At 44.6% G+C, this 13,273-nt stretch overlaps 1 protein-coding gene across 1 annotated transcript in view; it reads right to left on the minus strand.

The window, feature by feature from the left end:
• sigirr (single immunoglobulin and toll-interleukin 1 receptor (TIR) domain) overlaps nt 1-9,255 on the minus strand; it is a 16,650-nt gene extending 7,395 nt beyond the window's left edge. The window contains exons 1-3 of the mRNA XM_024139669.2: nt 8,798-9,255; nt 751-967; nt 415-542 (exon numbers count right to left, since the gene is read on the minus strand). Coding sequence (XP_023995437.1) covers nt 415-542; nt 751-967; nt 8,798-8,897 — 445 coding nt within the window. The 5' untranslated portion in view covers nt 8,898-9,255. The remainder of the gene's footprint in view (nt 1-414; nt 543-750; nt 968-8,797) is intronic.
• Between the last annotated feature and the right edge of the window lie 4,018 nt (nt 9,256-13,273).

Below are 13,273 nucleotides of genomic sequence, written 5' to 3' on the forward strand. Positions count from 1 at the left end.
AAGATGGGTGGATTTCAAGGTGGATTCAAGGTGGATTATCAGGGTGGATTCAAGGTGGATTCAAGGTGGATTCAGGGTGGATTCAGGGTGGATTCAGGGTGAATTCAGTGGTGGATTCAGGGTGAATTCAGGGTGGATTTCAAAGGTGGATTCAGGTGATTCAGGGTGATTCAGGGTGGATCTCAGGGTGAATTCTAGGTGGATTCAGGGTGGATTCAAGGGGTGAATTAGGTGGATTCAAGGTGGATTTCAGGGGTGATTCAGGGTGAATTCAGATAATGCTGCTTATTTTTTTATTTTATATGTTCAGCTTTATACTGCAGATAGTTAAGCCACACTAATCTGTAAGTTGCCTTTGACAACATGTCTGATACAGTATAATGTACAGTCCATAAACCCCCCCTGGTTTCTTACCGGTATTCTGCAGGCTGAAGTCAGCGGAGGTGTTCCTCACCTCACAGGAGTAGAGGCCAAAGTCAACCTGCTCTCTAACCTGAACCTGCAGCACACTGCTCACAATCATTTGGGATTGGCTGGGAGTCCTGCCAGACAAAAGAACGAAAAAGGTGACCTCTGTATTGTAATTGGTTGGACATTGTGTGTGGGGGGGGGAGAGAAAGCTGAACATGATTTGTTATTTAACCTTATTTTATACAAATAAGTCATGAGTAGATTGTTATTAGCAACGACAACCTGTAGATCAGTGTACATGTGATTTGACAAGGTATCGTGACCTCCTGTTGAACTGACCAGGTGGATGTGTTCTGTGGGTAAAGGCTGAGGTTGAGAGGGGTCCCATCTTTGCTCCAGAGCRGTGTCCAGGAGGTAGCGTCACACAGTTGGTCCGTCTGGTTCCAGGACAGCACGGCTGTACAGTTCAGAGACACAAAGGAACCCAGGGTCTCCCACACCTCGGACTGCCCCCCACTGGGCAACTGAAACTCTGGGGCTTGTGTGCACAGGGATTCTGCATGAATGAATGAATGAATGAACACATTTAACAAACTGAAAATAATTAAAAATTCCTCCAGCTAAGTGAAATTCACAATTCCCCAAGCGACTGCAATATTTTACATTTCAATCATTMAGCMRACACTCTTATCCAGAGCAACTTACAATCAGTGCATTCAACTAAAGTAGGTAACACAATCACATCACGATCACTGGAAGCTTCTTCCACAGACATGATCAAAATCAGTGCTAGTAAGAATAAAGAAAGAACCCTGCTATGGTTACTGACTGACTGACTGACTGATTGAACTTGATTGATCTGACTGATGATCGATTGAACCTGACTGATTGACTTGACTGGACTGGTTCTGACTGTTGCACTGACTGATTGGGATTAGTTAACTGACTGACTGACTGATGACCTGACTGGTTTGACTGACTGAATTGACTGACTGTTACTGACTTGGAATTGACTGGATAGTTTTTTAACTGACTGACTGACTGACTGACTGACTGATTGACTGACTGACTGACTGATTGACTGACTGTTGTTGACCGACTGAAAAAGTTGTTGACTGAAATTGACTGATTGATGACTTGAATAGTTTGACTGACTGACTGAATAGTTGATGAACTACCTGAAAAGTGACTGACGCGACTGAACTGACTGAACTGATTGACTGACTGAATATTGAACTGATGAATCTGATTGAACTGGACTGACTGAAATAGTTGACTGACTGACTGCTGACTGACTGACTGATTGGACTGACGTGACCTGACTGGTTACTTGACCTTTGTGATTGACTGACTGACTGAAATGACTGAATTGACTAACTGAATGAATAGTTGACTGACTGACTGACTGACTGGACCTGACTGGATAACTGACTGACTGACTGACTGATTGACTGACTGACTGATTGACTGGCTGACTGATTGACTACCTGAATGAATAGTGACTGAACTGACTGACTGAAATGGATAACTGACTGACTGACTGACTGACTGACTGACTGATTTGACTGGCTGACTGAATTGACTTTGACTGACTGAAAAGTTGACTGAGCGACTGACTTGACTGACTGATTGACTGACTGGTTGACTGACTGAAAAGTGACTGACTGTTTATTGACCTGATGACTGACCTGAACTGACTGACTGACTGACTGAATAGTTGACTGACTGAATAGTTGACTGACTGACTGACTGATTGACTGACTGAAATAGTGTGACTGACTGACTGATTGACTGACTGGCTGACTGACTGACTGACTGACTGAATAGTTGACTGACTGACTGACTGACTGACTGACTGACTGAATAGTTGACTGACTGACTGACTGACTGGTTGACTGACTGAAAAGTTGACTGACTGACTGACTGAATAGTTGACTACTGACTACTGACTGAATAGTTGACTGACTGACTGAATAGTTGACTGACTGACTGATGACTGCACGACCTAAAAACAATAGGGCCCTTCATCTCCCCACGCCAATCTTGTAAAACTAATCCAGCCAACTCGGCAGGCACACTGACTGAAACAAACCTCTTCTCTACAGGTGTAGAAAATGCAAATTAACTTCCCCCCACCCCAAAGCATATGAAACTAATCTTAGAGGCACAACAATAGCTTATGAGTTGGCTAGGAACGACAATAGTTTACGGAGTTGGCTAGGAACGACAATAGTTTACAGAGTTGGCTAGGAGCGATAATAGTTTTACGGAGTTGGCTAGGAGCGACAATAGTTTACGGAGTTGGCTAGGAACGACAATAGTTTACGGAGTTGGCTAGGAACAACAATAGTTTACGGAGTTGGCTAGGAAAACAACATAGTTTACGGAGTTGGCTAGGAAACAACAATAGTTTACAGAGTTGGCTAGGAACAACAATAGTTTACGGAGTTGGCTAGGAACGACAATAAGTTTACGGAGTTGGCTAGGAAAAACAATAGTTTACGGAGTTGGCTAGGAACGACAATAGTTTACGGAGTTGGCTAGGAACGATAAATATTACAGAGTTGGCTAGGAACGACAATAGTTGACGGAGTTGGCTAGGAACGACAATAGTTTACAGAGTTGGCTAGGAACGACAATAGTTTACGGAGTTGGCTAGGAACAAACAATAGTTTACAGAGTTGGCTAGGAACAACAATAGTTTACAGAGTTGGCTAGGAACGACAATAGTTTTCGGAGTTGGCTAGGAACGACAATAGTTTACGGAGTTGGCTAGGACGACAATAGTTTACGGAGTTGGCTAGGAACGACAATAGTTTACGGAGTTGGCTAGGAACGACAATAGTTTACGGAGTTGGCTAGGAAAAAAAATAGTTTCTGAGTTGGCTAGGAACAACAATAATTTTACGGAGTTGGCTAGGAACAACAATAGTTTACGGAGTTGGCTAGGAACAACAATAGTTTACGGAGTTGGCTAGGAACAACAATAGTTTACAGAGTTTGGCTAGGAACAACAATAGTTTACAGAGTTGGCTAGGAGCGACAATAGTTTACGGAGTTGGCTAGGAACGACAATAGTTTACGGAGTTGGCTAGGAAACGACAATAGTTTACGGAGTTGGCTAGGAACACAATAGTTTACGGAGTTGGCTAGGAACGACAATAGTTTACGGAGTTGGCTAGGAACAGACAATAGTTTACGGAGTTGGCTAGGAACGACAATAGTTTACGGAGTTGGCTAGGAACGACAATAGTTTACAGAGTTGGCTAGGAACAACAATAGTTTACGGAGTTGGTCACCTCAAGGATATTCTATCACAATACGATCACATTTGGTATAACCAAACTTTTGCTATTAATAGGTTATTACCATATTGTTATATATATATTTGGTTATTACCATGTTATTACCATGTTATATTTATTCGGTTATTACCATTTGTTTAACCCTTTTTTGGTTACTACATGTTTCCATATGTGTTATTTCATAGTTTTGATGTCTTCACTATTATTCTACAATGTCGAAAATAGTTTAAAATATAAAGAAAAAGCCTTAAATGAGTAGGTGTTCTAAAACTTTTGACCGGTTAGTTTAGGTAGAAGATGTGCCTGGGTAGGTGGGTGGGTGGGTGGGTGGGTAGGTAGAGGGGTAGGTAGGTAGGTAGGTAGGTAGGTAGGTAGGTAGGTAGGTAGGTAGGTAGGTAGGTAGGTAGGTAGGTAACAGTTTATAATCCTACTTTCCCCAATGTTACATCTGATGCATTTGCTACTCAGCGATTTGCTATTCCGCAAAGTACCCATTTGTCCCATGAGTGAGCTGAGCTGCAAGTAAAAAAAACTGGGTGAAAAAGCAAACAAGTTCACCTTCACGTTCCATTTAAATCGACCTGTTCCAGTCACTGTGTAACCAGCAACAATACTGCCCACCTGCTCTGTTGAGTCACAAAGTACTGTTTATAGTCATGGATTACTGTTTATAGACGCTAGTCCTAAATGCCACCCTAGTCCCTACATAGTGCACTACTTTGACCAGGGCCCTACAGAACCATATTCCCTACATAGTGCACTACTTTGACCAGGGCCCTATAGAACCCTATTCCCTATATAGTGCACTACTTTAGACCAGGGCTCATAACCTGGACAATAGGGTACCATGTTGAACACTATATGCAAAACATTTGCTCAGAACTTGGCTCTGTGCTTTAATTAGCAAATGACGGTGTAATTTACAATAATTTGCTTATTCCATTACATTTTCATAAGAAAGAAGTTGCAGAGTCCCACACATTGGTCTTACTGGAGAGTCATGACGTACAGATCCAGTACCATCGATCTTATTATTTAGAAAGTAGAGTCAATCCAGGAGAAGATGATGGCTATACCTTTTCATTTAAAGTGCGTTGGTGTCCCTGGCTCAAACTGAATGCATGTACATTCTCTACGACAAAACACTAAGATAATCTTCCTCTGTTTCCCTCCTGTTCCAGAACAGAGCTGTGTGGATAATAAGGGGGAGAAGGGGCCATATGGGTTTAAAGAGCAGGTGTTCCATAAGGGGGAGAAGGGGCCATATGGGTTTAAAGAGCAGGTGTTCCATAAGGGAGAGAAGGGGCCATATGGGTTTAAAGAACAGGTGTTCTAGAAGGGAGAGAAGGGGCCATATGGCGTTGAAGAGCAGGTGTTCTAGAAGGGAGAGAAGGGGCCATATGGGTTTAAAGAGAAGGTGTTCTAGAAGGGAGAGAAGGGGCCATATGGGTTTTAAAGAACAGGTGTTCTAGAAGGGAGAGAGGGGCCATATGGGTTTAAAGAGAAGGTGTTCTAGAAGGGAGAGAGGGGCCTAATGGGTTTAAAGAACAGGTGTTCTAGAAGGGAGAGAAGGGGCCATATGGGTTTAAAGAGCAGGTGTTCCATAAAGGGAGAGAAGGGGCCATGTGGGTTTAAAGAGGCAGGTGTTTCCATAAGGAGAGAAGGGGCCATATGGGTTTTAAAGAGAAGGTGTTCCATAAGGGGGAGAAGGGGCCATATGGGTTGAAAGAGAGTGTGTTCTAGAAGGAGAGAAGGGGCCTAATGGGTTTAAAGAACAGGTGTTCTAGAAGGAGAGAAGGGGCATATGGGTTTAAAGAGCAGGTGTTCCATAAAGGGGAGAAGGGGCCATATGGGTTGAAAGAGAAGGTGTTCTAGAAGGGAGAGAAGGGGCCTAATGGGTTTAAAGAACAGGTGTTCTAGAAGGGAGAGAAGGGGCCATATGGGTTTAAAGAGCAGGTGTTCCATAAGGGAGAGAAGGGGCCATATGGGTTTAAAGAGCAGGTGTTCCATAAGGGAGAGAAGGGGCCATATGGGTTTAAAGAGAAGGTGTTTCTAGAAGGGAGAGAAGGGACCATATGGGTTTAAAGAGCAGGTGTTCCATAACGGGAGAAGGGGCCATATGGGTTTAAAGAGAAGGTGTTCTAGAAGGGAGAGAAGGGACCATATGGGTTTAAAGAGCAGGTGTTCCATAACGGGAGAAAGGCCATATGGTTTAAAGAGAAGGTGTTCTAGAAGGAGAGAAGGGCCTAATGGGTTTAAAGAACAGGTGTTCTAGAAGGGAGAGAAGGGGCCATATGGGTTTAAAGAGCAGGTGTTCTAGAAGGAGTAGAAGGGGCCATATGGGTTTAAAGAAACAGGTGTTCCATAAGGGAGAGAAGGGGCCATATGGGTTTAAAGAGCAGGTGTTCTAGAAGGGAGAGAAGGGGCCATATGGGTTTAAAGAGCAGGTGTTCTAGAAGGGGGAGAAGGGGCCATATGGGTTTAAAGAGCAGGTGTTCCATAAGGGGAGAAGGGCCATATGGTTAAAGAACAGGACATACAGTCAGTTCTTTAGTTCTATAAATCCTTGTTTTTCAGTCTCCTCTGATTTCTTTTGACAACTTCAAATCAAACAGAAATGAATACAGGACAACCATAGAGTAGTTCTATAACAGCCCTAAAAACACCACTGTTAGCAGACAACCATCGAGTATTGATTTGGTTTAGATTTTGAGTAGTTCTTATAGCAGCCTAAAACACCACTGTTAGCAGTTTGAAATAAAATAAAAACTGGTCATTAATTTATCTTTAAGCATACTACTGCCATAAAGAGCAACATCAGATCCCTTTTAGTATCAGCAACCTTTAACTATTTAATCCCCACAGCAGAAAAAGCAACAGGAGTACAGAGATTTCCCCCCTCACTGTCTGTCAGTAGGTACTACAATGACCAGTGTGTCATCATATTCAGATGTGGTAATGAGCAGGCTAGCTAAGAGGCCCTGGAGGAACTCCTTAGGATCGGATTCATCTGCTGTACACACAAACAGTGTTTCATTTGAGCCGCACCGTTTCGTTTCCCGGAACACATTTGCCAAGAACAGGTGCTGTGCTAAAAATCTCTCCACTCCCAGAATCCCCCCCCCCCCCCTTTCGCGTCAATCCCCCCCAATTATAACAAATTAATAATAAAATCAATCAGAATTAATCCAAGTTGCCTCTGTAAGGAATTGTATTAGATATTGGTAACTTGTTTTAACAACTTCTCAACATTAGCTATGGTTGACACAATATACACACTCCCTTTATATTGGACATATGCTGGACTCATTGGACACATGCACGACCACCCACAACTCCCCTCCCCATGACAATCGCACAGACACACCAACCCATGGTTGGACCTCAGGACAAAGAACTCTCAGGAACCAATGGAACGTGGACACCAGGCCTGATCAGGACTACCCAAGACCCAGATCAACCAATCGGAAGGCCGGACTCGCAGATCTACCTACTTTGCTGTTGTCTATGTTAGTACTGTTACAATTCTGGAAACTGGTCTCTTTCCCGGACGATTCACTAGGAGACAGACAGAAAGAAGCCTTGCTGCAAGATTTTACTAAGATATCTTTACATGTGATTAAACGGCCTTATTTATAAAATTATCCACCTCGTCCTATTGTCTCCTCTTGTTTCTCCTGTCAACAGTAAACGTTTTTACTAACACCTTTCCTTCTGTAATTGTCCTTCCACCTAAAACGTGCCTGATATTGTAAGAATTGATTCGTGGTTGGACCGCCCCGGGTGTATGACGCAGCCGATACCAACGCGCGACCACTGGCCGTTACCGGGGGTGAAAGAGAAACGCGGTCGTTTTCATTGATCTCAGATTCTCAGGTTGTCAAAGTAGCCTTTCGATCATTTGTAAGGTATTACAAAATATATTCTGCTAAAATCTCCAGTCATCTAATATGATGTAGAATTACATGAAATGCGTGTGCAGCTTCTGTTAGCGCTTCTACACTACTGCTCTGTGCCAAGTGAGGATAATTATTTATTTATTTTTAATTTATTTCACATTTATTCAACCATGTAGGTTAGTTGAGAACAAGTTCTCATTTACAACTGCGACCTGGCCAAGATAAAGCAAAGCAGTGCGACACAAACAACAACACAGAGTTACACATGGAATATACAAAACATACAGTCAATAAAACAGTAGAAAAAGTGGTGTGAGGAGGTAAGGCAATAAATAGGCCATAGTAGCGAAGTAATTACAATTTAGCAGATTAACACTGGAGTGATAGATGAGCAGATGATGATGTGCAAGTAGAGATACTGGGGTGCAAAAGAGCAGCAAAGGAAATGGATGCAAAGCTTTATTATAAAAGTGCTGTTGTTTTCCTGAGGTTCCGGTACCCCAGAGCCTCGCAGGTCACCCCCATTTCCGGAACCTTCCAACAAATTAAGCACTGCACATACACACACTCTGTTTTAACATTCTGTATATGATTTATTATTAACATGATGTAGCACGGAGCTGTATATCCGGGTACAAAGTCCACATTGGAGCAATTGTCGTAGTGTCTGACTGGACTAGAGAAGTCATGACTGAATGACACTGAACGGTTGCAGTGTTGAGAGCAGACAGATCTGTACTTGTCATTGATTGGATGTCTCTTGTCCAACTGATTGGCAACTGTCTCTTATCTTGAAATTCTATTTATTTTAATGAGTAATGTATCTTTAAACAGAGATAGGCTGTTCGTTCGCCATTATGATGCAAGAAGCCGTCACTTTCGTTCGTTTCCTATTGGTGATAAACAACCTGTGCAAAGAATTCCAAACGACACTGCTACATAATGCTTATACCGTCTATACTAATGGAATTTGCTAGAAACTCAAATCATATTCTTCAGCACAATAACGCCCCTCTCGCGCTTTATGCACGAGAGCATGCGGTAAAGTTTATAAATTAGAGCCCCCCCCCCCAAAAAAAGTCACATTTTCTGATCAATAAAATAACATACAATTGAATCGGTTTTCCGTTTAATCGATTAAACAATATTGTCAATAGATTAAATGACGGAATATAATCTTACCTCCAGCACACACCGACATCCTGTTCAGAACTAAAGTACATGTCAGAATGAAAGCCAACTGGTTCGAAGTCATTTGTAAAGTAAAATCGTTCACTTTCATTCTTATTCCGAGTTTTCAATCGAAAGGCACACGCTATGGTCCTAGGATTATATCGTATCATCCAGCCCCAGTGGATAAAACATTATAGAATTATAGTTAAATAAAAAAATAATAACTCCCAAGGCTTGACTCGGTTCAACTGCTCGAATGACTTCTGTGTACGGGCGGTCACGTGACGTCTCACCTGTTCAAGTCAACTTTCAAGAAGTAGGCTTTCTGCTTAGTCTACTGGTCGCAAATGTACTCGCAACATGCTAAAACTGAACAGGGTTTTTTAAATATAAGAGTCATACCAAGCGTGTTTAAAAATCCAACTGTAGGCTTCACACACTGTAATACACGACTTTGCCCCTATCCACACAGGTACCTACAGTAAAAAGTTACGTAACAGGTTGTAATGTGGGTCATTGGTAGTACTTTTTTTTTTTTTTAAGTATGTCGCTTTTTTAGAACTAAAATAAATGTCTTGTTTATAGTGATACAATAATTTGGTGGGTGCTTAACTTGTCCTATTTCACATGTACAAGTGTGTTTTATACACGTGTGAATTGGAAATGTGCCTTTTCCATATCCCAACTCCCCCTGGGACACCTTCAGAGAGTTACCTGCCTGTCTGAACCTACGCCTGTCCTGAAACCTGCCCGTGACCTTCGGTCTGAATCCTGCTGACGTCCTGAACTATTCGCCTTGCCTATGTCCTGAACCTACCTGCTGTCCTGAACCTACTCTGTCTTGAACTGCCTGTCTGAACCTACCTGCTGTCCTGAACCTACCTGCCTGTCCTGAACCTGCTGCCTGTCCTGAAACCTACGCCGTGCGGCGCTACTCCTGAACTCTACCTGCTGTCCTGAACCTCCTGCCGCCTGAACCTACCTGCCTGTCTGAACCTGCTGCCTGTGTCCCTGAACACTACCTGCCGTCCTGAACCTGCCTGCCTGCTTCCCTGAACCTACTGCTGTCTGAACGCTACGTGCTGTCCTGAACCTACCTCCTTCTGAACTACCTGCCGTGTTCCCTGGAACCTAGCTGCTCGTCTGAACCTCTGCCGTGAACTACTGTCCTCGAAACTCTACTGCCTGTACCTGAACTACTCCTCCTGACTCTGTCTGAACCTCCGCCTGCCTGAGATCCTCTGCTGATCCTGACCCGTCTGACTGCCGCCCGTCCTGACTGCCTGCGTCTGAACCTAACTGCTGCCTGTCTGACCTTATCCTGCTCGTCTCGACCTACTGTGCCTGAACCTACCTGCCTGTCTGACTACCTGCCTCTGGACTTCTGTCCTGAACTACTGCCGTCTGCCTAGAAGAGCTGACTGCCTGCGTGTCTGAACCTACTGCCTGTGCCTAGACCTACGTGTCCTGTCGAACCTCCCTGCCTGTCCTGAACCTACCTGCCTGTCCTGAACCTCTGCCTGTCGTGAACTACCGCCTGGTCCTGACTACCTGTGTACTGCCCTACCTGCCTGTCTGAACCTGCCTGCGTTCTGGTACACCTACTGCAGTCCTAACCTGCCTGCGCCGGATCCTGGAACCTGCCTGTCCTGAACCTACTGCCTGTCTGACCTCTGCTGTTCGAACTGCTAGTCCTGGACTCGTCAACTTGCGCGACTAACCTCTGACCTACTGCTCTGATCCTGGACCTAACCTGCCTGCCTGCCGTGAACCTACTGCCTGCAATCAACGGTCCTGAGAACCTACGCTGACGTGCCTGAACTGCCTGCCTGTCCTGAACTACTGACGTCCTAATCTGCGGACTCTGATGGGATTAGGTATCTTTTGCTTGCCTTGACTTACTTTTGGCCTGCCCTGCAGTCTAGTAATACAACTGCAAAGACATCCACTAATGTCCAATGAGTCGTCATGCTGCTACAAGGGGTCCTTCTGTAGACTTGAGCCAATCGTGCTCAGGTACACACGGTCTTCTGTAAAGACTGGCGTATATGCGAGTCTCTACACAGGGCCCTCTCTGTGAGACTTGCCTGGCCTAGGATCATGCTCTCTGACAGCGAGGGCCCTGTGTCTGTGAGAGGCTGTAGGCGCATTAAGCAGCTCTCTACGAGCGGGTGATTACATGTAGACTGTCCTAGAGATCATCCGTCTAGCAATAGATATATTATATATTCTAGCAGGTATTCTGTAGACTGGCTAATCAGTCCCACAGGGTCATCTGTAGACTGGCCTAGATCAAGTCTCTACCACTAGGGTCTTCTGTAGACTGGCCTAATACACATGGCTTCTTGACTGTATCAGCTAAGGGCCTTCGGTAGACTGGCCTAATCAGTTCCACGACAGGTCTCTGTAGACTGGCCTAAATCGTCCTCTATCACCTAGAGCCTATCTCTTAGAACGTGCCTTAGTGCTGATATCAGGTTCTTAATACTGGTAATGTCTACACAGGGCCTGTAGACTGCCTAATCAGTTCTCTACGCAGGCGTCTGTTAGGACGGCTAATCAGTCTCTAACAGGCCTCTGTATACTGGCCTTAATACATCTACAGACGGGTCCTTCTGTAGACTGGCATAATCTCTACACCGTATCTTAGACTGGCCTTAAAATCAGTGCTCTTACTACAGGGTCTTGGGGCCTAAAGAGCTGCGTCCTTTTCGCAAGGCTAATCAGTCTCTCTAACTGGCTTCTGTAGACTGTATCCTCTACACAGGCTCTATGGCTAAGCGTCTCTCACAGGGCTTTCTGTAGACATGAGCCTACTTCAGATCTCTCACAGGGTGCTTCCGTAGACTGCCTGAATCAGTCTTCTAAAGAGGGTCTTGCTGTAGACTGGCGCTAGATATGTGCTCTACACATGGGCTTGTAGACTGGCGCTAAATCAGTTCTCACAGGGGTCTTCTGTAGATTGGCCTAACTTCAGTCTCTACAACAGGGTCTTCTGCAGAGGCCAAATGAGTCTCTACAAGGGTCTTACTGTAGATGGCCGTCAAACTCACTCTCTACTATAGGGTCTTCCTGTAAACTGGCGCTAATCTTGCGTCACTACGGGCCTTGTAGACTTGGCGAGTTCAGTCTCTCACAAGTCTTTCTGTAGACTGCCTAATTCAGTCTCTACGCAGGGTTCCTGTAGACTGGCCTAATGAGTCTTACAAGAAATTTTGTATGACCGGGCCTAATCAGTCTCTACACAGGGTCTTCTTGTAGATGCCTAAAGTCCTACCAAGGGCTTCGTAGCTTGGCTAGATCAGTCTCTCCACAGGTCTTCTGTAGACTGGCTACATCAGTCTCTACACAGGTTTCTGATGACTGGCCTAATCAGTCCTAACAGAATTTCTTTAGACGGCTTAGTCAGTCTCTACACAGTGGTCTTCTGTAGACTGGCCTAATCAGTCTCTACACAGGGTATTTCTGTAGACGGCCTAATCAGTCTCTCCACAGGGTCTTCTGTAGACCTGGCCTAATCAGTCTCTACACTGGGTCTTCTGTAGACTGGCTAATCAGTCTCTAACAGGGTCTTCTGTAGACTAGCTAATCAGTCTCTCCACAGGGTCTCTTCGTAGACTGGCCTAATCAGTCTCTACACAGGGTCTTCTGTATACTGGCCTAATCAGTCTCTACACAGGGCTTCTGTATACTGGCTCAATCAGTCTCTACACAGGGTCTTCTGTAGACTGGCCTAATCAGTCTCTACACAGGGTATTCTGTAGACTGGCCTAATCATCGTCTTACACAGGTCTTCTGTAGACTGCTATATCATACAGGGCCTTGTAGACGTCCATCAGTCCTCAAGGCCTTGTAGACTGGCCAATCAGTCTCTCCCAGGGTCTTCTGTATACTGGCCTAATCAGTCTCTACACAGGGCTTCTGTATACTGGCCTAATCAGTCTCTACACAGGGCTTCTGTAGACTGGCCTAATCAGTCTTACACAGGGTTTCTGTAGACTGGCCTAAGTCAGTCTCTACACAGGGTCTTCGTATATCTGGCCTAATCAGTCCTACACAGGGCTTCTGTACTGGCCTATCAGTCTCTACAAGGGTCTTCTGTAGACTGGCCTAATCAGTCTCTACAGGGTATCTGTAGACTGTGCCTAATCAGTCTCTACACGGGTCTTCTCGTAGATCTGGCTCTAATCAGTCTCTACACAGGGTCTTCTGTAGACTGGCCTAAATCAGTCTTACACAGGGTATCTGTAGACTGGCCTAGATCAGTCTCTACACAGGGTTTTCTGTAGACTGGCCTAATCAGTCTCACACAGGACCTTGTAGACTGGCCTAACCAGTTCTCTTACACGGGTCTTGTAGACTGGTTCCTATCAGCACTATGGGGACACGGTCAGTGATTAGGTGGAAAAGAGAGAACTCTTGTCTGGGTTTTGCCTTTGTTAACAATAACACAGATGTATATGATTATACTGCTTTATTAATGCA

The sequence above is a fragment of the Salvelinus sp. IW2-2015 genome, unplaced genomic scaffold (assembly GCF_002910315.2).
Source record: "Salvelinus sp. IW2-2015 unplaced genomic scaffold, ASM291031v2 Un_scaffold1866, whole genome shotgun sequence".
Classification (NCBI taxonomy): domain Eukaryota; kingdom Metazoa; phylum Chordata; class Actinopteri; order Salmoniformes; family Salmonidae; genus Salvelinus; species Salvelinus sp. IW2-2015.